The 25453-nt window shown below is 32.8% G+C and overlaps 2 protein-coding genes across 7 annotated transcripts in view; one reads left to right on the top strand and one right to left on the bottom strand.

Annotated features, from left to right (window-relative positions):
- On the top strand, window positions 1-9466 carry LOC145328867 (uncharacterized). 2 transcript variants are annotated; one of them, XM_080172788.1, is made up of 9 exons: window positions 1-141; window positions 880-941; window positions 5762-5854; window positions 6145-6283; window positions 6612-6800; window positions 6906-7005; window positions 7109-8359; window positions 8622-8699; window positions 9214-9466. In XM_080172788.1, exons 2-9 carry the CDS (start codon window positions 884-886, stop codon window positions 9337-9339), a joined length of 2034 nt encoding a protein of 677 aa, XP_080028914.1. In that variant the 5' UTR covers window positions 1-141; window positions 880-883; the 3' UTR covers window positions 9340-9466. The 2 variants fall into 2 exon arrangements, with proteins under 2 accessions (XP_080028914.1, XP_080028915.1); XM_080172789.1 differs by having other exon boundaries at window positions 101-141; window positions 868-941.
- A 4046-nt stretch (window positions 9467-13512) lies between these two features.
- Window positions 13513-25453, bottom strand: part of scrib (scribble planar cell polarity protein) — a 57685-nt gene continuing 45744 nt past the window's right edge. Inside the window, exons 41-49 of one of the 5 annotated variants that reach the window (XM_080172782.1) lie at window positions 23274-23806; window positions 22715-22964; window positions 21895-22016; window positions 20712-20874; window positions 20150-20264; window positions 18828-18965; window positions 16293-17245; window positions 14770-16106; window positions 13513-14585 (exon numbers count right to left, since the gene is read on the bottom strand). In XM_080172782.1, the coding sequence (XP_080028908.1) occupies window positions 17220-17245; window positions 18828-18965; window positions 20150-20264; window positions 20712-20874; window positions 21895-22016; window positions 22715-22964; window positions 23274-23806 (1347 nt within the window). In that variant the 3' untranslated portion in view covers window positions 13513-14585; window positions 14770-16106; window positions 16293-17219. Of the gene's footprint in view, window positions 16107-16292; window positions 17246-18803; window positions 18966-20149; window positions 20265-20711; window positions 20875-21894; window positions 22017-22714; window positions 22965-23273; window positions 23807-25453 lie in introns of all 5 variants that reach the window. The other 4 variants (XM_080172783.1, XM_080172784.1, XM_080172780.1 and 1 more) reach the window with 4 other exon arrangements.

The raw sequence follows: 25453 nt of genomic DNA, 5'->3' as shown, positions 1-25453 counted from the left end.
ATCTTGTAAAGATAAGAGGCTTTACAACAAAATATTAATACTTTTATAGCCCAGTATAAACAAGTTTACTTCTGTCTATAAAAAGAAATGATAAGACCCTACTTTTACTCATTAATTGCCTGATTTTCTTCTAATCAACAGGTGATTGTATTTTCTATCATGTTAAATAGTTTGATGTATTAACATTTCTATTTTACTCACTACATTAGCTTCATTGTTATTTCATTCATTTTTATTGTAAACTATATAATAAACTAGTGGATTCGCCTCTAGCCTTTAGGGGCTTTGCCCCAAGAGGTAATTTTAAAAAAGAAATTAAGTATTCTTTGTGCTGCCATTTATTTTGAAGTAACTGCCTAAAAACTATTTATTTTTTTTTGGGGGGGGGGGGGAATTTTCATTTTTCGAGGGGATTTGGGGTGTCCCACCCCTCAAGAAAATAGCTTAAAACAACCAAAGGACCAATAGGTATGTACCCTGAAGAGTAGAATCCGATCGGTTTCTGTGGTTACCGAGATATTAAGGGACAGACAGACGGACGGACGGAGAGACATTATTCTACTTTTTATTATAGACTAGCGGCTACGCCCCTAGAAGCTTCTAGGGGAACTTAGGGCAGGAGGGGGAAAAGTCGACCTCATCCAATTTTAAATTTGAGTTTCAAGAGTAAAAAAAAATATTTTTGGGGGGAGATGGGGGTGAAGATTCCCTCCCCAAAAATAGTTTAAAACCCTCCAAGGACCTATAAGAAGCTTCACTGTAAAGGAGAACAATATCGGTTCAGAGGTTAGCGAGATCCTTCGGGACAGACAAAAAACGCTTACTACTTTATATAATAGGATTAACAATTGAAAGCAAATTTTTCAGTTTCAATTACAGAAGAATGAGGTTTGACTGTGTCTTCTTCCTTGCCATAGGCTTACTGATTCAAGAAGCAACAGGTAAACATTTAAATTTTAACTTATTTTAAAACCATTAAGCATTTATAACTTGAATTACGCAATTTATGCTCCTGACATGTACTTATACAGTGTGTTTTTTTATCAGAACTTTTTTGAAACCAATTTTACCCCACTTATAGTTATCAGAATTTAATGATTAATGGCTTAGTTTCTTCGTTTTTAATGCAATCAATAGAACACCAAAAAATATTTCAGTTATCAATAATACAAAGTAGTACGATGTCTGTCTGTCTATCTGTCCGTCCGTCCATCCGTCTGAAGCTTAAGATCTCGGTAACCACTGAACCGATCGGATTCTACTCTTGAGGGTATATACCTATTGGTCCTGTGGTGGTTTTAAGCTATTTTCTTGGGGGGTGGGACACCCCTAACCCCCCCAAAAAAAAACAAAAAAATCCCCCCCTTATTTTTTATTTTGCTCTGGTACAGGCTGCCGCAGGCTGCCCTTTTTATTATTTTTTATTCTAGCATTTATTTTGAATGAAAGAATAGCAACATTCTCTCACTAAAAACAATAAATATTAGTTTTTTTATCACCTCTTTGGGCAAAGCCCCTAGAGGCTAGGGGCGAAGCCGCTAGTTATTTAAAAAGTACAGTGAAATCTAAAATTCAAAACTTAGTTGTCAACATCTAAAAATGGTTTTAGCGCATTTTTCTTATGCCTAAATCTTCTACCATTTGCAAGAAAAAAATTGGATTTTCTGTAGTCGACTTTGGGGGGCCAGTACTTCCTCCTTGGTTGAGATATGACCTTCAAACTTTGATATGTTCTAGTATATGTCCCTAATAGTATTTGTATACATTTTTAGCTCTATATTTCAACTTTGAAGTGTTGAGCAGCCATTCTTGCAAAAGGTTGAATATTTGAGCATAAGAAAAATGCGCTAAAACCATTTTTAGATGTTGACATCTAAGTTTTGAATTTTAGATTTTACTGTACTTTATAAATAAAAATTGAAAAATTTTTTTTTGTTGTACTCTATCACTAGCTTTTTGGGCCCTTGTCAATCTATGTCAATTGTAGTCCGATTTTAGTGTTGAAAGTGTCAAATTAGGGGTTGCTGGGGCCTGGGAATTCATTTCGGTAGAAGGGGAGGGGATGGTGTAAAGGGGGTGGATGGGAAATCCTTATTTTAGTCAGCTACAAGTTTGTTCAGTGTCAATAAATCCATTATAAATGTAGGCATGATTGACATCAATTTTTATAAACTAATATCTATATTTATAATGAAATTATGATTCTTGTTTACTGTTTATCTGTATATTAATCCTTAACAGTTAGGGGGAGGGGGTCGTTTCCCCCCCCCCCCCTCCGTTTTTTTCTATCATATTTTCTGTGTGTGAAAGATAGAGGGCTATAAATGAGTGACTTCTTAACTATGGCTATGCCACATAACTGAGAGTTGTAATTTTTTGAATATCTCCATCCTGGCGGGCACAGGATGCCAGCAAACCTGGCAGGGTCATCCAGGTAAAGAGCAAAAATATTTTGTTTGACTTAAACAAAGCATTTTATCTTACTAAAATACTAAATATCCTCTAGTAGTACATCCTCATATGAAATACAGGTGTTTAGGTCAATTTCAGGTTCCAGGCATGATCTTGAAGGTCCTGACTCCTGATCCTCCAGGTCTCTAGAAATCTTTAAAAGCCTCCTGTGACCGCAATTTTTGACTTAGAGACTTTAAATTTTAAATTTAAGCTTTTCTTGTATGTCTACATGACGTATTAAAGATCCTAAAGATCCGCCGCCGGTTTTCCGCCACCCGCCGACTGCGGCGGCTGACAGCTGCCAAGTACAGCTGCAGCCGCCAAAATATATGTTTTGAGATTTATAATATAAAATTTACATAAAGATAAACATTTTCTGAAAAAATTGTATTTGTAGCTTCAAAAAAAAAAAGAAAATAACAGCTTTTTGAAATTTTTAAGTAAAAAAGGACCTAAAAACAAAGGTTGTTGAATAAAAGAGCGAGGTAAGCGAAAATTGACTTTGAATCACTTGTAGTCGGAAATTCATTATCAATCAGGGGACCTGCAAAAAGAACCCCCTCCCCCCCCGACCGATAAATGTGCGACAAGGGGCCCAACTGTTAAGGGTTAATTAACAAACAGGGATCTAAGGGATAAAATAATGACCGATTAATATATGTATCATTGTATATTGTATCTACCTACATAATATTGATACATCAAATTATATTACGAAATTGATTACTGTAGATGACAATTAGTAATTAAAATATTTCAACACTCTACTTAATGAACCAAGCAATAAAAAATCAATAAAACTTCCTAAAGTTTTTAGGCCAAAAAATATAAAAATTTTATTTTAAAACTTTGGGGACTAGTGTAATAAACATCCCAATGTCCCCTCCCTTCCTAAATAAAACTGCAGATTTTAAAATGAAGACCAAGTAATTACATAATTTAAAAACAAAGCATTACCAATAGACAGACACATAACACTTGCTAATTCCAATTTCAATTAATTATAAGAACACCACGTTATTTGGATATTAACTTAACCCTTAACGGTCATCTCCATCCTGGCGGGCACAGGATGCCAGCAAACCTGGCAGGGTCATCCAGGTAAAGAACAAAAATTTGTTTTTGATTTAAACAAAGCATTTTATCTGACCAAAATACTAAAATATCCTCTAGTAGTACATCCTCATATTAAATACAGGTGTTCAAGTCAATTTCAGGTTCCAGGTATGATCCTGCAGGTCCTGATCCTCCAGGTCTCCAGAAATCTTTAAATCTTTCCCGCCGAACGCCGACTGCGGCGGCTGGAACCTGCCAAGTACAGCTGCGGCCGCTGAAACTTATGTTTTGATATTTCAAATATAAAATTTAAATAAAATAAACATATTCTGCAAAAAAAAAATTTCTTCTAGCTTTATAAATAAAAAAATTACAGCCGTTTGAAATTTTTAAGTAAAAAAGGACCTAAAAACAAAGGTTGTTAAATAAAAGGGTGAAGGAAGCGGAATTTGACCTTGACTTACTTAAGGTCGGAAATTCAACATAACACAGGGGACTTGCACAAAAAATTTTAGCCCTCTAGCTCTAATAGAAACTGAGATAATGAGGGGGGCGTTGAACGCCCCCCCCCCCCCCGACTGATTAAGGTGCGGCAAGGGGCCCGACTGTTAAGGGTTAACCTTTGGGACATTTGGCTGTTTATAACACTAGTCGCCAAAGATTTACAGTTGTGTGTTAAAATGTATTGAATACTAACTTTTATCTATACAAGAGGTAATTTTGTGTTTTATAATTGGGAATGTACATCAATTATATTGACCTTTGTCTTATCCCTTTAGATCATTGATAATGGTAATAATCCTTAGAAACAATTATTTAGTTACATTAAAACTTCGAACATAAAGAGCCCCTCCCCACCATTTAGTGCAATATCTATCATCTATCCATCTATCTAGTGTGGTAAATTGCAAAATCCATCTATCTATCAATCTATCTATCCATCTATCTATTCATTTATATATCCATCTATATATCCATCTATTTATCCATCTATCAATCCATCTATTTATCTATCCATCTATCCATCATCCAACTATCTATCTATCTCAACCTCTAAGGAAAACAATAAGGATGATACAATTTATAAGGAACGAAGCAAAAAAAATCTACTGTGATAAATTGCGAATATGGTCAATTAAAGAGCAAATGCTTAAATTTAATAGTAAATTACATACTGAATAGCTTTTATAGTGTTTCCAATTTATCTAAACACTCTAAAATAATAGACATAATATACGTGGATATTATAACTGGGTAAATTTTGTTGTCAATTTAGGTTGCTAATTTAGTCCTCATTTATTGGTCAGTTCTTACGTCCAGTATGAGGGGAGGGGATATCGTTATATTAGCATGCTGGAAAGACCATTTCATTTTAGTTGGAGAAAATATGGTGCAACATGCAAGTAATTATATATCCCTTATTAAGATTCTAATTTCGGGTTGTTACAATATTGACAGGAAGAATTATCTAATAAATTAGCGCAGCAATATCAAACTTGAAAAAACCCATATATTTTAGAGGTAAAATAAAGCAGGGATTTATTGAAATAAAACAACTATGTTATTAAATTTTGACTTTAAAAGCGCCTTTAAAAGCATTTTCTTACAAAGTTTTTGTGCACCCACCTTCAGAAAACAGGCAAAAAACCCCTACGGGGGCGCGGGGGGGTAAATGAAACCAGTACTGGCGATTATAATATGTCTTTTGGTAATCAAATATTGCTTTTTTAGCCGGTGGCACCCGGTGAAAACATGTTTCCTGATACTGTCTACTTAAATGTTGATTTTAAAACAAACAAAAATAAACTAAAATCTTGACTTCAACTATAATTATGTAGGATTAATATCTTCAATTTGTGCTTTTTTCTTTTATATTTTCAATATACATGTAATGCATGACTCAACAAAAGTTATTTTGTCTAATTACGTTAATTCTAAGAGATTTTATAATACTTTTAAAATTGTTGGTGAAACACATAAAATATGCCTTTTTCTGTAAGAAATTTTTTGCATTTCTTAACTTCCAGGCATTAGAAAGCTTACTTAAAAAGCGTAATTTTACGATTCCTTTGAAATCTGATGTAATATGGATATAATAATACTTATAGAATGATTAAAACTTGATTTGGGGGTGGTGAATAAAGTCCCCTGGTTGCCCGTATGTGCACTGTAACTAAAATTTTGTTTAGAAGGAGTTATTAGTCTTGAGTTTTTGAGATTATCAATTTTTGTTAACACTAAAATTGTTTAGGACAATGTCTTCCTCACGATGCCCCACCTCCAGTTTGCAAGAACTGGGTCAATACTGATAATGGTCATCCAGTTTTCATGCAACATCAATTTAGTAAGTAGACTTATGAAATAAATTTTAATGATTTTACAAAGTGCACCATCCACAAATGAAAAAAAATGTTGTAGACACGAATTTAGATTTTTGGACTGATTTCAGTTTTTAAGAGAAAATAATTACTTATTGTAAACACAGTTCAGTTTCAAATTATCAAATGTTATGTTGAATTCAAGATGTCATGAACAAAATCAGGGTAAATTATCATCAATTTCTATGAAAGACAACAGTAACTCCCATATTTACAGTGTTGAACAAGTTACTTAAACAATAATTTAAATTTTTAGATTGCAGCAGATTTTGGGTGTGCAACCCTGACTTGACTGATTGTCTTCATGAGTGTCCAAAGGCTAATGCTGATTCAAATCTTTTCTTTGATTTTACAATTGATTTTGATCATGGTGGACCAGTCTGCAATTGGCCATGGTAAGTAAAATAAATCAACTTGGAATATCATTTCCTTACAACTTAGCAAAATGTTATTTTATGTAGCTAATCATACAAAGCCTTTTCAGACTACTAATAATTCAAAACTGAAATAAGGAAGGTGCAAAAGGAAAGAAGTGTTATTTACACCCCTTAAAGTATGAATTAATTATCATAGTCTAGAAATAAGAGTGAGGATGGTATATTAATGCAAATTTTTAGGATTACCATTTTTACTATCTTTGTTTCAATTTCATTCCAGAGATTTCTGGTTGGGGGGAGAAAGCATGTTCTACTATGTTCTCTATATACATTAAGTTACTTTTAGGAATGTAAACTGTGTGTTCAAGCCAGAAATATGCAACAAGTGTGAAGCCTGGCAGGAGTGTGTTGAATGTGAGACCTGTGATGATGGCTGGAAGTGTACTCCTGAATGTAAGCTTGATGTTCACTGTGACGGTGATGAATACTGTGACTTTGAAGAGGGTGGTGAGGGAAACTGTATCAAGGGATGCAGGTAATATTTTCACTTTCAGTATTTTCAAAACACGCAATAATTTTAATACATTTCAGAAAACAGTTAGTTACCAAACACTTATTTATATATCACTGTTCTTACTAGGAATGGATCAGACTGTGGAGTAAACAACTCAGAGGACTGTGGTATCTGTGAAAATCATGTCTGCAATGAACCAGAGTGTTGTGTTGATCAAGATTGTCATGTAAGCATGTTTGTTCTCTAAATGAATACGTTTTAGATGTAGAAAGTTAAATTTAGGTCATAAAACTGATAATTAGGATACTTATTGATTAATCTTTATGTAGGATGGAGTCTGTATTGATGGAACATGCCAGGGCTGTGCCAATGATGGAGACTGTACAATGACGGCATGCTCAACCTGTGTCAACAATGAGTGTTACAATCCCCACTGCTGTTCAGATGATGACTGTGCTTCTGACCACTATTGTGACAATGGAGAATGTAAGGAGGGTTGTAATGAGGACTCTGATTGCTCTAAGAATGGATCCTGTGCTGTCTGTGGTGATGACAACCAGTGTACTCAACCTGAATGTTGTGCTGATAATGAGTGTACAAGCAATGCTGCTTGTTCTGTCTGTCAATATGACTTTACCTGTACTGTACCAGAATGCTGTTCTGATGATGACTGTTCAGAAGATCAATACTGTGACAACACTGAGTGTAAGAATGGTTGTAATGAGGATTCTGACTGTTCTAAGTTTGGATCCTGTGCTGTCTGTGAAGCTGACAACCAATGTAGCCAGCCTGAATGTTGTGCTAATGCTGATTGTACCAATGCTGTGTGTGCAATGTGTCAGAATGATTTAACCTGCACTGAACCAGAGTGCTGCACTGATGATGATTGCTCTGAGGATCAGTACTGTGACAACACTGAATGTAAGGATGGCTGCAATGAGAACTCTGATTGTGCAAAGTTTGGTTCATGTTCTGTTTGTGGTGATGACAACCAATGTACCCAGCCAGAGTGTTGCTCAGACTCAGAATGTACAAACATGTCCTGTGCTGAGTGTCAGGATGACTTTACTTGTTCAGCCCCAGAATGTTGTGTAGATTCAGATTGCCCAAGCGACTTGCCCTTGTGTGATGCAAATGAATGCGTGTCTGGTTGTAGACAAGATGAAGATTGTGACTTGTGGAATGGATTCTGCAATGGCAACTATACTGTTGATGGTTCTACCTGCTTTTACTGCAGCTTCGATTCTGGTCACCACATTGGCAGTTGTGATCCTGGATGCAGTGATAATGACAACTGCCAAGAACCCAATCCTGAATGTGATGGTAGACATCATTGTATTGCTGAGGGAACAAACTCTGTCCTGACTGCTATTGAATTTGCTACAGAGGATTGTGTTGGATGTTCTGAAACTGAAGAGGGAGGACCTATGCTTCACTTGGTTGGTGAGGAGAGCTTGTCTGGATCACCATCATGTACTACTGATTCTCTAGATCATGAAGGTCAAGTGGATTTTGGTGCTGGTAGTGAGGTCACTTTTGAAGGTGAAGAGGACAGAGACCTTTTGGGAACATGCTATCTTGTAAGTATTTCAATTTGTAACAATTCTATTATATAAAGTAATAAGCTTTTTTGTCTGTTTAAAGAATATCACTAACTGCTGAACTGATATGGGTCTGCTTTACAGCGAAGCTTTTTTTAGGTTCTAGAGAAATTACCCATAGAAAAACTCTCGCCCCAGAATTTTTTTCTCATTTTTCTTAAGTGCAAATAGAAGCTTCCATGAGCACAGCCTATAGTTGTATGTAAAATATTATCAATAGATTAAATATTTTCAATTTCAGTCTAATCTTCAAAATGCTGTAACTGAAGGAACCATCACCTGGACTGGACAAGGAACTTTGATCCTGAAAAATGGTCAGGTAAATATGTTTTATAAGAGATAAAAAAGCCAAATAATCTTTGTTACAATCCACCAAATCCTTTACATTTTTATTTCTTAGTAGGTATTTGAAGAAGTAGATGTAAGTTAAGTATGTCAGTCAGTCTCTTTAATCTTAACTAGCGGCTACGCCCCTAGAGGCCTCTAGGGGCATTTGAGGAGGAGAGAGTCGAATTTAATAATTCAATTTCTTATTTTAGATTTTAAAAGAAAAAATAAAAAAAAATTACGTTTGATGTTTGTTTTTCGTTGAAATCTCTTTCTAAAATTGAGAAATTTAAAAAAAATTTAATTTCTCTAGGGAGGGTGGTGGTACCCTCCCCCAAAATAGTTATAAACCTTCCCGGGACATATGAGAATCTACCCTGTTAAGGAGAACCCGATCGGTTCAGCGGTTAGCAAAATTATGGAGAATCACACAACCCCAAATGTATTAGTAATTTTAAGATCTATTGTATTAGTTTTTAAAGGAACAATAAATGATTTTATTTCAGGTAAATTTCTACTGGACTGATGTGAATGCCTGTCCCTACACCTGCTGTATTGCCAGTGGTCTCAACTCAGGTGAAGTCAACAGCTTTGACAGATGCTTCAAGAACTGTGGTGGTGCCTCTTGCTAAATATATATTTATATTTTCAAATAAAATAAAATTTCATATTTGATGAATTAAATTAATAAATTTAAATTCTTAAAAATTTAACATTGAAATATTAAGGGATGTGGTCAATAATAAATCTTTTAACGATCTCTTTGAGTCATTCTTAAATTTGAAAAGTTCTGTTGAAAATTAGAGTGATAGGAAATATAAAATTACTTAAAACATTTCTTAACCTTTAATAAAATACAGAATGTCATCTTCCATGCAGAATATCTATGAAATAATGTAGTAAGATTTTATAGTATGCAATACTCCAAAATCGTAATAAAAGTTAGAGGCAAAGCCATTTCTATAATATGCAAGTCCTGAATTTTGCTTTTGTTTTATTTATAAACATATATATTACTGAAGTGTAATTTAAAAGCAGTTATGATTTAAAAACTACACATAAGTTAAAATAATACTTAAATAATTACATCTATTCTATAATATAAAGTAGTAAGGCTTTTTTCTATCTGAGACTAAAGCTGCCTGAAAAATATTGGTCAGAATTGGTTGTACAGTTTTGTCTTGACCTGTTTTTTTTATATATTTTCCTGATATTCTCCCAACCTTATGGGACTTCTCCTTCAGGGACAAATTAAAGGGAGTGTGAACGTAAAAATTTCTCATCTGATTATCAAATCTTAACATTTTCTAAGCACACTTCACAACACTGATCAACAAAAAACGTCCTATTAACAAAAAATATCCAGAAATAATGCCTTGATTTTATGGTATTTTTGGAGGGAAAAAGGAAAAAACAGGGAAAATCTGAATGTTTTTGTTTCTTATAAAGTTTGTAGGGATATTTAACTTGTCATATATAGTTGAAACAATTTACTTACTGTTAAGGATTTAAAATTGCCAATTAGTTTTTTTATAACATAGTAATTAGGTAATAAATATATATTTTAAATTCGAATTATTGACAAAAAATACCTCACTGTCTACAAAGGGTTGAATCTCAGAGGTTATTCAAAATAGTAATATCCTTTTTTATTGTGTTGGACAATAAATAACCCACTTTGGAGAATTAGTCTACACTTTTATCAGACTGTTTATAAAGAAATATTGCACCTTTATTATTAACAAAGAAGATGTATCAACTTTTTTGCTTTTTATTTAAGATAGCTAGCCGGTTCTTTCAGTAAGTAGTAGATGTAAAATTTTTCATAGAATTCAGATATGCAATAGGTTTTTTTGTAGACCTCTTATTTTTTAAGTAATTTAAGTTTTAAAAAAAAATAATTAAGTCGGTTTTAAGGTACTAAAACGCAACAAAATAAAAGAAGAAAATGGCCAGTATGAACAAAAATAGTAAGATCTTTAATTTGACACCTTACTTTTAAAATTATGTTGAGTAATTATTGAAAAAATCAATTTTTTTAACCTCGGTTTAATCAAAACTTTGAAGTAAAATATAATCTTCCACAGGCATAAAAAATATGGGTTCATATATAACTTTAGAATTAAAAAAATATTATGAATTATCTTAAATCCATTTTTGCTGCATATTAATTTATATATGTTTTTAGAGCTATATTAGACATTATACAAATGGCTAAAATAATAATTTTAAAATTTTGAATTCTTAAGTTGTATACTCTATTTAGATTTCGCGAATGCCGCGCTTGTTATTCATAGCGTAAAAAAACAATTTTTTAGACATTGATTGATTGAACGAAGACGATGGTATTTCAACACAGAGTATACAACATAAGAATTCAAATATTAAAATGTCTAATACAACTTAAATCCATTTTTGCTGCAAATTTTTTAATGCATCTTTTTAGAGCTGTGTTAGACATTATACAAATGGCTAAAATGATAATTTAAAATTTTGAATTCTCAAGTTGAGTACTCTGTTAAAATCGTACGGGGCATTGATCTTCAAGATGAAATAAGGTTTTTAACAGGGTATACAACTTGAGAATTCAAAATTTTAAATTATTATTTTAGCTATTTGTATAATGTCTAACACAGCTCTAAAAAGATGCATTAATAAATTTGCAGCGAAAATGGATTTAAGTTGTATTAAAAACCCATCTCGGAGGTGGTTTTTATAAGTGAATGCCGCGTTTTTGCGACATTTTTTTTAGACATATCGCCTTCATTCAATCAATCATTATTTTGAAAATGCCTTGTAGAATTAAAACAGAGTATACAACTTAAGAATTCAAAATTTTAAAGTTATAATTTCAGCCATTTGTATATATAATGTCTAATACAGCTCTAAAAAGATGCATTAATTAATATGCAGCAAAAATGGATTTGAGATCATTTGTTTTCCTTTTATGAAGGCGGTACCAACAAAAGCGAAATAATTTAATAAATAGTTGTATACTCTGTTAATTTCCATGGGGCATTTTCATAACAATGATTGGTTGAACAAAGACGATATGTCTAAAAATATGTCAAAAAACACGGCCTTTACTTATTAAAACCCACCTCTGAGGAATGTACATATCTGTACAGGAAAATTTTTTACTGTAATGGAAATAAACTTCAAATTTAAATACTTGGTTATTAAATGTTTTCATGTATGTATTCATTTACTACTAACTTTAAAATGTACAATAATAAACAATTTTTTAGACATTGATTGATTGAACGAAGACGATTGGATTTCAACACAGAGTATACAACTTAAGAATTCAAAATTTTAAAATTATTATTTTAGCCATTTGTATAATGTCTAATACAACTTGAATTCATTTTTGCTGAATATTTATTAATGCATCTTTTTAGAGCTGTTAGATATTATACAAATGGCCAAAATAACAACTTTAAAATTTTAAATTCTTAAGTTGTATACTCTGTTAAAATCGTACGGGGCATTGATCTTCAAGATTAAATAAGGTTTTTAACAGAGTATACAACTTAAGAATTTAAAATTTTAAAATTATTATTTTAGCCATTTGTATAATGTCTAATACAGATCTAAAAAGATGAATTAATAAATATGCAGCAAAAATGGATTAAGTTGTATTAGACATACAAATGGCTAAAATAATAATTTTAAAATTTTGAATTCTTAAGTTGTATACTCTGAGATGGGTTTTAAAAGATGCCGCGTTTTTTCTCCACATTTTTTATGCTATGACTAATAAGCGTGGCATTCGCGAAATCTAAACAGAGTATACAACTTAAGAATTCAAAATTTTAAAATTATTATTTTAGCCATTTGTATAGTGTCTAATATAGCTCTAAAAAGATATATTAATTAATATGCAGCAAAAATGGATTTAAGATAATTTGTTTTTCTTTTAAAAAGGCTGTACCAACAAAAGCGAAATAATTAAATAAATAGTTGTATACTCTGTTTAGATTTCGCAAATGCCGCGCTTGTTATTCATAGCATAAAAAATGTCAAGAAAAAACACGGCATCTTTTAAAAACCTATCTCAGTGTTAAAATCCCATCGTCTTCGTTCAATCAATCAATGTCAAAAAAATTGTCGAAAAAACGCGGCATTTTTAAAACCCCATCTCTGGCCCATAAACTGTTCTTTAATAATTCAAAGAAGGTCAAATAGAGATGAGATGGATTGGAAAATAAAAAATTTTAGCATTTCCATTTATTACCAAATCTGGTGCACTAAAAAATAATGAGAATTATTACCTGACTTTAGAAATTTTAACCAGTGCATTTTTTTTAAGACCTTGATATATTTTTCTTTTAAGTTGCTATAAAGATGAATAAATTGATATAAGTCAAATTGTCATAAGGAAAAAGGTTATGGCTTAAGTAACTATATAAGTAAAAATTTTCAGATTTACCTGTCAAGGATCCACCTGGAGGCCTGAGATGAGGTTTTAAAAAATGCCGCGTTTTTTCGACAATTTTTTCAACTTTGATTGATTGAACGAAGACGATGGGATTTCAACACAGAGTATACAACATGAGAATTCAAAATTTTAAAATTATTATTTTAGCCATTTGTATAATGTCTAATACAACTTAAATCCATTTTTGCTGCATATTTATTAATGCGAAGCGCCGAAAAAAATCTGACATAATGACCTACTTGAAAAAACATATATTAATGCAAAATTTATTGGAATTTAAGAAATACTGAAATATACTGGTAAAGATTATAGAGGCATCTAGCAAAGTAGCTGCCAGTATGAAATCAAGAAATAAAAGAACAAATTTCAATTTTAGCATCATTTATTTTGTCAATATATTTACACATTTTTTCTATAGATTATAATAATAATAAACATATTAAGCAATAAAAAAGAAGTCAAAAACTAGAAAACAGAATGTAGAATAAATAAATAATCATAAGCATGAACCGAAATTGTACTATAAATTTTTTTTTTAGAACAATTTAAGAGTTCAAAAATAAGTTAGTTATAATAGGGCACAGAAAGGCGAGATATGAGATAGAAAATTATCTACCTAGATTAGATATCTATTCTAAAATGGATTAGATAGACAGGACAGAGGGCAAATAAATGCCATCCAATTTCGGTGCTAAATTGAGAAAGCATTGTAAAGATTACTTAGGAGGTGAATATTAATGTGCAATATATGTAATATGATGGACAGTTATTAAGTGTCGTTTCTCCAAGTCGTACGCAGTCATACGCAATACAGGAAGGGAGACGCAAATTTCAAATCTCAGTTTTCGCGTTTTGAGAGGGATTCATCTATATATCATAGCGAATTAGATAATCTGAAGTTTGCGTCACAATTTCAACATTGCGTATGGCCGTGTACGACTTCGATAAACGGCATTTTATTACTATCCATCGTGTATTATGAGGTGTGCTTAAATAATACAACAAATTATTGATTCAAGTAAATATTTCAAGACAAACTGAAAAAGAATATTTTTTCAATAAAAATAAAATTCTATTCCTTTAAATTGCCCAGAATAATTTTCCTTTTTTGGTATAAAATGTTTATAATAGTTATTTATCGCATCGTATTATAAACAAAACAGCTTTTCGCGGATAGAAAAATGTACAATTATAAGATTCAAACTAGTTTTGTTAGCCCCGAGCTACATTCCTATATTTGTAGAAAACTGGATATAACACGATACGATACATGATTTTTCAGTGTGGCTGATAACCAGTTCTTATCCACCGGATATTAATCGGTTTCAAAGTCATACTAGAAGAATTATTATGCTGCCTTAAACATTTCATGATTAAACTATATATGTATAATGAATTAAATTATTAATATAGCGTAAGTATTTTCGGGAATAGTCCCTTTCGTGGCAACGCCCCTTAAGGGGCGATTCGTCTTTTTTTTTTTAAATGTTTTTTGATAGGTTAGGTGATTGCCCCACTGCGTTAGGCAATTTGCCCTGCAGAGGCTAGAAATAGGAGAAAAGCTACTGTGAAAAAATAAAGAATCGCCCCTTAAAGAGCATTGCCACGAAAGGGATTATACCCGTATTTTCTTAACTACTGACACACTATTGAATTAATTTCATTACATTGAAACATCACATCATTGAGTGAACTAATACAAGATTTTATACAAAATTATATCATTTTCATAAATGTTCATTTTAAACCCCTTTTTAGTAAAATATTCAACTTTTTAAAATAAAACATAAAGTGATATTCAAAGGCATGATAATTAAGGCAAATCAACTTAAAACACTTGGATTTGCACTTACTTTGTTGGAATAACTTAATAGGCACTATAGATAGATAGATAGCTTTTAATCAAGTTTTGGATCATGGAAGGAAACGATGTAGCGGGTTGCGTCGTATTTTCACGGTAGCTTTAGATAGATTAGGTTAGGTTAGGTATATATGTTATTGTTAATGATTGCCCCGCAGGGTAACCTGACCCCACGGGGTTAAAGCCCCTGCAGGGGCTATAAATGGGAGAAAAGCTAATGTGAAAATGCGACGCAACCCGCTACTTCGTTTTCTATCCATTATCCGATGTTTTTTTTTACGCCACAAGATAAATAAAAATAAAAATATTTTCCAGAAATCCCCTTTTTGAAAATATAGTTAAAACTTAAACAAAATAAAGTGGCTTTTGAAAAATATGTATTTTATATGTTTTTGTTTAGCCCTAGTTTAAACTTGATCCCTATAATGAAGTTTATTAATCTAAAATAAATTTTTCTAAATTTTGCCAAAAATCAGCGAATATCATTTTGCAAAAATCCGCGAACCTTATTTTGCAAAAAATGTGCCAAACTTATTTTACATTACTTTAGAAACCACCAGAATTAGGATACCTATACAGTCTTTTGGCCGCGCACAGTTTTATCACATTTAATTTTCTTTTTTTATAGCAGTTTTTTTATGCTTAAAAATTCTATTTGGGTAAAAAATATGGATTTAGAAATGGTTTTGAAATCTATTTTAATTAAAAAAGGGGGGTACATTTCAAATACTAAAATCGGCAGTGACGGTTTAAAATATATCTTTTTTACCCAAAGAGAAAATTTCTAATCTAACCAGAAAAATATATTTTTTTTAAATAGAAAAAAAATAATTATTTCAAAAGTGTAATTTTATCTACGAGACCTTGTCAGTGATACCTAAATGCAATATAAACTAAAAATAAAAGCTTTTTTTTGTCCTAAGCTCTAAATTACAAAAATATTTAAAGGTATTTAAGAACTAAAAAAATATTAAAAATATCTTTTCGCCAAAAGACTGTACATTTACAATTGATAGCATAAATAACAGCCAATTTATATTAAAAATTGTCAATCATTTAAAATGAAAATACACTAACCTATTCTAAATAAATAAAACCTGTGGTGGATTCTTAAAAAACTTTTTGGCTCACTGCCTCACTAAAATTAGTGAAGCTCGTTAATAATTTTTGTGGAAAATCCTTCAAAATCGCATTAAAAATCTAACAATTTTTCACAAAAAAATTATATCGAACCTCACTAATTTCAGTGAGACAGAGAGCCAAATTTTTTTTAAAGAATCCACCTCTGAATAAAAATGATCAAAACTTAAAAATTACATACACATACATAAATATAAACAATCAACATTGAACAAATAATATCTATTCCTTCTTAATTTAATTATATCTTTTACATTTAAACAATTCATTTAAAATATAGAAATACATAAAAATATTTTATCAGAATAGATTCTTTTTTATTACAATAGACTTATCAAAATATTTTATAATTTTTAAGATTGAAAAATATATGTTAGAATAATTCTTTTAAAAGACCTTCAAAGTTGCTTGAAAATAAAATAAAACAAGCAGTAGTTTTTCTAAAAACTTGTTTCTTTTACTAAGCTAAACTTTTTGGTGTGAAGTTTTAATTATGAACACAATAATATCTCACTCAAAATTGCAACGCAGCAAAAAGTTTGGAAAAAAAATAATGTAGAGAAAGATGTTTATTTGTATTCAAGCACTGTTTTCTTTGCGGTAAGAAACATGCATTGCATTTTAAAGCAATGTATACATGAGATGTCTTGAATTAAGTTTCTTCCATAAATTATCACACTTAACACTATTAAAATTGCAATTTAACTTAGTAAACATGTTCATAGCATTAGTTCCGGATTATCTTTTACTTACTTTGTCATCTAGTGGTTAGAATTTGAACTACTTTCCAGCAGTTTTGGTTGCATATATTGTAGAGCAGATTATTGGAAGCTTTTTATGCATTTTTGTCAGGGGTTGTAATTCATAAATTGTCAAAAATATAGATTGTTTGTCTCAACAGGATTGAAAACTGGATTCTAATTGGTTTAAATTTTGTTGGCTTGGTTGATTTTCATTTTGGATTTCTATTGGTTGAATAGAAGCTGTAGCTTTGTTGTGATTGGCTGGTTGGATGTTCAGCCTAAGCAGGTGATTAGTCAGATTGAAAAGATGAATTGTGATTGGTTGGATCAAGCTGAGTCAGGACTAGTTGTACCTAAAACAAGTAAGTTGTCATAAAAAATTTTATTTCTAATTCCATTATTCTGGCTATGAGCACGATTCGTTTCCGCTAGCCAGGAAGAAGATATAGCCAACAAGCGAAAAAATCTAAAATGTTGGTTAGGGGTAGATATTAGGGTCGGATATGGATTCTTACAAAAATCCGCCAAAAAATAAAGCGGATTAATCCGTGGATTCTAGCAATATTTTAGATGCTATCCACCATTATACTTGTAGTTAAGAAACAATAAAAATTTTTTTTGGTTTTTGTCTGACACATTGTAAAATAAAAGTAATAACAATTAACAATTTGGATCTACTGCAGTTCACGGTAAAATATTGCTGGTAACGAATATTGCTAAAAATCTATGAATTTTAAATGCTGCTAGCTGCCAAACCGATGAACGTACAGATCATGCTCGCACACTGTTTTAAGCGGCATAAGAAGGCCTACAAATAATCTGGAATAATCATAAATCAATAATGCATAATTATCTCGCAGTGCAGAGAAATGCGCGAAAAAGGCCAATTCTACGCGTCTTTTCTTCAGTGAAGCTTTCCCTATGCATAATTGGATCTTGGCTATTCCAGATTATTTGTAGGCCTTTTTATGCCGCTTAAAATGGTGTGCGAGTACGATTTGTACGTTCAGCCGTTTGGCAGCCTTTAAAATTCATAGATTTTCAGCAATATTCGTTACCAGCAATATTTTACCGTGAACTGCAGTAGATCCAACAATTTAAATTGCAGATTGCGGATTCGGATTCTGTGTCCAAAAATTGGACGGATTCCGGATTCGGATTGCCAATCCTAGTAGATATAAGGTCGTTAATTTTACTATGTATTTCCCCTTAATGACAAATGGTATAAGCTGGATTAAAGCCGATTCTAAGTTGTACTGAAAAGACATGTACTGTATTTCGAGAATTTTCTGCATTTAAAATGTAATAAAATTTTTCTTTATTTTGTTGGCTAGAGCCTTCTGCCTTTCGAAACAATCAAAAAATTCTCTAACTAATCATTGTTTCTAATATTTTAATTTTCCTTTCACAGAATACGATGTTCACTGCTCTTATCTTATTACCCTGGAGTGGGGAGAAATTGGACTGTAAATTATACTGGTACCCAACCTCTTATTCGTTGGCTTAGAAACTTTGGGTATTCTTATTGGATTTGGATTAGTTGGTTCCAAACTTTAAAACCAATATTAATCTACAGAAGGGGTGATTTTTTTAATGATAATTATTAGGATTGGGCCGGATATCCGGTTTTGCAGAATATCCGACCGGATACCGGATATTAAAACTATCCGGATTCCGTAAATCCGGCTGATTTCTAATTCCGGATATCCGGTTATCCAGCCGGATACCCAGTAATTTGCCGGATACTTAGCGTTGTCCAGATATCCGGCCTGAAACCGGATATCCGGCATTATAAATCAGCCGGACATCCGGCCAAAAAAGTATCCAGCCCAACCCTAATAATTATGAATGTACATCAATTAATCGTCCATTGTCTTATCCCATAAGATGCCATCATATTACTAAGTTTACCTATTTATATATCTGTATGCTTACTTGTATGCACATCAGATTCTGTTTCAGTGGTAGTATCATCCATGTTGTTGTCATTGTTGCCAGCAGGCAGATCACCTGGCTCCCGCAACAGTTCTATGGTCTTCTGTCCAGATTCCAGGTAGTTTCCGTTATCCTCTTCTAAACACAAACAAGGATGACAACATCCGTAAAAGCGAAATCTAAAACGGTAGGACAAACGAACATTAACACATGTCATAACTGAATAATCAAAAATAAATGTATAAAAGTCGAACGAAACAAAATTGTAAGTATATCTGCTGAAAAGCTGCTTAATTACAGGATATTGTTTACGGACATACTTACATTTTTAGGACTTGATTAAAGAGATGCTTCGCTTTTAACAATGTACTTTGTTGTCCTAGGAATCAGTATTCCAAAAATCAGACCAATCGGATAATTTTATCACATAAATATTTGATGTTAAAAAAGTTACCTAAAAAGCAACATGTTTAAAATGGGCCGACCCTAATTATAGAAAAGCTTCGCTTCTAAAAATAAGGATAAGCTGCTACCAGGGAGGGAGGAAGGGGGCATTGGACTGTTTATTACACTATTCTCCAAAGTCTTATAATATGGTTTTCTTATTCGCAGGCTTCACAACCTTGGGATTTTTATTGAATTTTAATTGGTTGGTAAATTTTTTGAATGTCCAAACTCTTCAACTACTAATTCCAAACTTCAGTGAGGGTAATTTTGTGTATCATCATTAGAGATATACATCAATATATCGGCAATTTACTTATTCCCTGAGTTCCCTTACTTTTTGAACTTAAAATAAAGTTCAAATATCAAATTTTGAAAATTTGTACTTATGCGTTTATTAAGTTGAATGAAATGTGTAAGATCAAAAATAATAAGACTTTTTCAGAGATAAAAGGGTCACAGAAAGTTTTATAACTAAGTCATCTTATTTGTTGGTTTGCCAATTTTGGGTGCTTTATTCAAAGAAAGGGGTAGGTTAGAATCCGTAAAGGTGTGTGTTTTAAGGCTTAAAAATAGTAGTAGAACGATAATATTCACTAAAGAAAAGAAAAGAACTATAGACAAATTTTTTAAAAAAAAAGTTAACGCAAATTTTTATCGTTCTACTATTTTTTTTTTACTTAAACACATAACTTATACGGATTTTACCAGAAACCTACCCTCTCTTTCTATTGGTTGGTTTTAAACTGATAGATAGTCTCCAAACTTTTTAACCAATATTATCTGCCAGAAGGAGTAATTTTGTGTATCATCTTTGGGATGTATATTAATAAAGGTTTGTCGTCCATTGTCTTATCCCTGCAGATCCCTGCAATTACCTGAATATTTAGAAAGTTCTGTGATTCTGTCCACAATATTTTGTGCTTGATTTTCATCCTCTTCAAATGATCTTAATCTTTCTTTCCTCCAAGCACTGCGAGCCTCTTTTACCAACTTAATAATAAAATATTTCAATCAATTTTCAATTTAACTCGAGCTAGTTTTCTGATTAGTTTTAAAAATTTTTATTTAAGGAATAGTCATTTTTCTTATCGTAGTATGAACAGCTTTCCGCGGATAGCCCCGAAATGCCAAAGGCAAGGGACAAAAAACTGGTTTAAATCATATGATTGTACATTTTTATATTCGTAGAAAACTCGATGTAATACGGTTCTAATCCACCGGATATTAATCGGTTTTTGAAGCGATACGGGGATAGACTCCTTTCCGCGGATGTTAAAATAAAAAAATATAATATAAGATCAAAACTAGATTTGATTGCCCCGATGTGCCGAAGGCTATACGAGCCTTTACATGTTTTTTTTTTGTATGGCTGAGAACCAGTTCTAATTCAGCTGATATTAAACAGTTTTAAAGCCACACTGGAAACAATTTTACTACCTCGTCTCCTTCAGCTTCCAGAAGTTCAGCAGCTGTATTCTCTCTGACTGTGTCTAGCTCATCTGGAACATTGACTTGACCACCCTCCAGCTCTCCTAGAAGAATACTGGCATCCTCTGTACTTAGTTGAGATGTCAAGGAGTCCAGAGTCTCCAGATCCAACCTTAAGAGATAAAATATTATTTTGTGTTTTTTTTAAAGTTTTTAAAAACGAAGCTTTCCTATAATTAGGGTCCGTCCGTCAGTCTGGATCGAATAGCTTTTTTCGTTAATTTAGGCATGTTAGAATTGCCCTATTGATTTAAAACTTTGCATGGTGATTCCTGTTGTAGTTAGGTACGATTTAGAAAGCATTGCCACTCTATAATCACTACCAGAATGTCCGTACTTCAATTTTAAACATGTTGATTTTTTTTACTTTTTTATGCGATCTAATTATCCGATTGATATGATTTTTGGTATACTGATTCCTGGGACAACAAAATACAATATAATAAGCGAATCATCTCTATAATTAATTACTAGATATGTAAGTGGTGGTTTTAAGCTATTTTCTTGGGGGGTGAGACACCCTTAACGCCCCTAAAAATAAAAAATCCCCACTCCGATTTTTTGTTTCTTGCGGAGAAGTTAGATTTATTTTCTTATGGAGAAGTAGTACTTAATTTTTTTTTAATTACCTCTTGGGACAAAGCCCATAGAGGCTAGAGGCGAAGCCGTTAGTATAGTATATAACACCATAACTTACTTTTTATAGAACAGGGGATCATTATTTTAGCCAGATACAAGTTTCACAAGAGTACATGATAATCTGGTATAAGATCCAAGTAATAATAATTCTGTAAATGCATATACTATTTCTGTATTTCTCTATCTGACTATTTAAGTCTTTATCTGTAACTAGCGGCTAAGCCCCTGGAGTCCTCTAGTGCAGGCACTTTATTTTTTTGTGATTTCTCTTGGGAGGGTGGTGATACCCTCCCCCAAAATAGATATAAACCTTCCCGGGACCTATTAGAAGCTACCCTGTTAAGGAGAACCCGATCGGTTCAGCGGTTAGGGAGATCCTTCGGTACAAACAAACATAAAAACACACAGACATCCTGTTACTTTATTATAAGGATGTTATTCAGTTCATCTATCTATCTATCTATCTATCTATCTATCTATCAATCAATGTTACCTAGTCATAGAGGCAATCCTAGCTGCTTCTTCCTCTTTCATTTTACGAAGTTCATCTTCAGAAAGGAAAGAAAATTTACGGTCCTTTTTGGGCTCAATGGGCACGGTCTGTTGCTTGATCTCCTAAATGGCGAAGATTATATTAACCCTATTGTATAACTTTTTTTTGTTATCTAAAGCTTCATATCTCAATAGCTTCATATGATTTAGGTCCTTTGATGGTTTTAGGCTATTGTGTTTTCAGATTTAAATCTTGGGAAGGTTTCAAGCTATTTTCTAGCCCCTAGATGCTAGAAGCGTACCCACTAGTGTCTAAAGAATCATTATCCTTTGAAGCTAAAGACAGGCTGTTACATAGAGATTAATTTTAATACAAGTAGATATTTCCTTTTGCTAAACCTAAGCTAAGGATCTGCATTTTTTTGAGTCCAAGGATCCGGATCCGCTTTTTTTTTGCAGGGGTATAAATTTATGGAAAATTCTACCTAAATTTATATAAAATAGTCACTTACAAATTTTGAAATATCTGGTAACCTTGTTAAGATCAGCTGATTCACTCCCACACTCTTCTCTCTCACATTGTATATAATCTCCCCTTCCCTTTTCGTATACCCCTGGTCGATGATTTTATTTTTATTGTCAAGGATCCGGATCCGGATCCAGAGCCGGATCCGGATCAGCACTGACCGAATTTGGAGGATCCGGATCCGCATACAATTAATGCGGATCCGCAACACTGCTTCCAGGGAAGGACTCTATAGAAGTTAGAACAAAATGTTATGAAATAATATTGTTATTTATAATTATAAAAATCACCAAACCTTTTCAAATAACTGGAGCCTATCCTTTAAGGACAATAGTTCAGGCATGGGTGAATCAGAATTTGTCTGCGGGGGGAGTGATAACATTTCTCCACCGGGGAATGCCGAAGGCGCGTCACTAGGTGGTTCACTGGCCGCTCTGCTGTCATGCTGCGGCGTAGATGGCTGGTAACCCGCGTTTATCACCGACGATGTCCGCATTTTGACTATTGGTGATTGTGGCTTTGCGGGAATTGGCGGTCTAATTTTCCTAAAAAGAGTTTTTGTTTGTGAAATTAAATAAAAAATCGTAGTCACACTATAATTCGTGTAGGTCTGTCCAAGGTCATTAAAGAAAGTTAATTACAATTTATTTTTATTATTCATGGATTTTATAAGGTAAAGATAATACAAAAATCCAATTCCACTGTTATACATTCAAGAAAATTATTTTCTTAAAACCATCGTTTAAGATGTCCCAAGAGACAAAGTAAAGACGAAAGAGCACTATTTTTTAAAACTTGTTGGAGAGGTGAAAAATGTATGCCTTTTTTTTTAAAAAAAAAGCATAAACTTTTACCTAGGTGTTTCAGGTAAAGATGAAAGTTCTTCAGGTTCTGGACTAACAATAGCAGCTGCTGCAGCTCCTTCAACAGGACTAACAACATCTTCACCACCATTAGTTGGCGCATCTCCATTCATATCAACATCCTTTACCTCGATAACTTCAATAACTTCCTCTTCATCAACATTGTTAGTCTTATTATTGATAGGATCATCTGAACTGGTGTTGTTCTCATTAGTGATGGTGTTATATTCTTGATAATCAACACTGGCTGAATAATTAACTACTGACTCGGATTCACCATTCCTTGTTGGCTCATCATCATTATTAACATAATTGTTATGCATAGCTTCGATTACATCTTTGCTTGTATCTAACTCTTGTTGGTGGTGGTGGTGGAGGCCAGGGGTGGCGGATTCTTCTGCGGGGGGTGGTGGAGGGGGGCTAATGCTGGTGTAGGAAGAATTGTGGGGCAGGATGGTGGGGGGAACTACTTCAGCTGGTTGTGATATTTGAGTGAGGGGCACTGTAGGGCTTAAGTCAGGAATCTAATAAAAATAAAATAATTAGAATATAAAAAAATGCGACAGAAAAAAACGATACAATTTAATTTTTTAGTGAAGTTGTTAGACAGTCATAACAAAGCATAATTAAGCATAAAAAGATTATCCTTATGTAAAAGTAGCAGAATGTCTGTCTATCTGACAGTAGTTTAAGATCTCGCAAAACGCTCGACTGAAAAAATTCTCATTTCAGAATCTTCTTTTGGTCAGGGAAATGTTTATCCCTATTTTTAGGGGAGGGTACCATCCCAATAGAAGACGATTCTATAAACTCCCCTCCCCCCTCAAAAACATAACAAGATTGTTGCAACAGAAACTTTAATTATTTTGTTGACAAAAAAGACTCTAAAGGGATCACTCAAAAAAAAGGATTAAAATATCAAACATCTATATTTGATTGAAAATCTATTTTTATGTTTAAACTTATAAAAGGGATAGTTGCACATAATCAAAAAACCCACCCAAAAAAAACCACCCAGGTTTTTTTTTTAAAACCCAATAAAACCCCTTAAAACCCTGGGTTTTTAAGGGTTTTTGGGTTGGGTTGGGCTTGGCTTTTGAAAAAACCCTGGGTTTTTCCCCACCCTGCACATAATGCATTTAAACATGAATTTATTGAACCACATATTTTTTCCTGTTTAATGGGTTAAACTGTAGGTATTTATAGGGCATACATTTCAAAGAATTTCAATTTTCTACCCCGTACTTTCAACAATAACAATTCTGAAATCTTGACTTTTACTTAAATAAATTAGACATTTTGAACGTAACTCTAAAACTGCCTGGTAAAAGTTTATTTTTAATTCAAATTTCTTCTTGGTTACCTAACCTTTAAATATATTATATTCTACAAAAACATTTAAATGTTCACTTTTACAAGTACCCCCAACCCGTTAAATGCACTTCGTGCAACTATCCCTTTTATTAGAACTAATAGCTTTTGGATTAAAAGTTTTTATTGAACTATTCTGTGTTAGTTGAGATATTCATTATATTTCTATAAACTAAATAAGTTTAGTAAGGGTTGTGTTAATTTTAATATATAAAAGGTTAATATTGATTACTATGTAGTGTTAGTAAATATATAAATTTAAATTGGTTAGAGGAATGAGTTACAAGAATTATAAAGGGAAAGGTAGGTTGCGGGTAAATTCCGCAAAGGTGTGTGTTTTAAAAGGACTCTCCACAGAAAAATCAACTTTGGATTTTGGAAAATCTAACCTGAAATTATTATTCTCTGTTCAATTTTAGGCATTTTTTGTTTTTGTGGCATCGCGATCGAAGCCCTTTGAAATTTTTTACCTCTTTTAAGTGAATCCTCCCGCCATTTAATTTGTGCTGCTTTAGTGATTTTTAGCTTCTATTTTTGCCGCCGTTGCCGCATTCATCGCCCTTCTCCGCCGCTACTCCGCTGTTCATCGCTTTTTAATACATGCTCCCCTCTCCCTTGTTCAGAAAATAAATGGAGGCTGGGGGTGTTGTGTATAGCGACGTACGCAATGTATAGCGGAGTAGCGGCGGAGAAGGGCGATGAATGCGGCAACTGCGGCAAAAGATGGTTATATTTGGCGGAGGCGAACACAAAATGGAGGCGGCAGGATTGTCCAGTCAAGGAAGAGGATAAATCGTAGA

Source organism: Acartia tonsa, chromosome 9, assembly GCF_053477335.1.
Source record: "Acartia tonsa isolate MP-2025a chromosome 9, ASM5347733v1, whole genome shotgun sequence".
In the NCBI taxonomy this organism is placed as follows: domain Eukaryota; kingdom Metazoa; phylum Arthropoda; class Copepoda; order Calanoida; family Acartiidae; genus Acartia; species Acartia tonsa.
This window is presented reverse-complemented; position numbering and strand designations above follow the sequence as displayed.

Coding starts and splice junctions, on each gene's coding strand:
- LOC145328867 (XM_080172788.1), top strand. CDS start 884: ATGAGGTTTGACTGTGTCTTCTTCCTTGCCATAGGCTTACTGATTCAA. Junction 942..5,761: donor ACTGATTCAAGAAGCAACAG/GTAAACATTTAA, acceptor AAAATTGTTTAG/GACAATGTCTTCCTCACGAT. Junction 7,006..7,108: donor GTGTTGATCAAGATTGTCAT/GTAAGCATGTTT, acceptor ATCTTTATGTAG/GATGGAGTCTGTATTGATGG.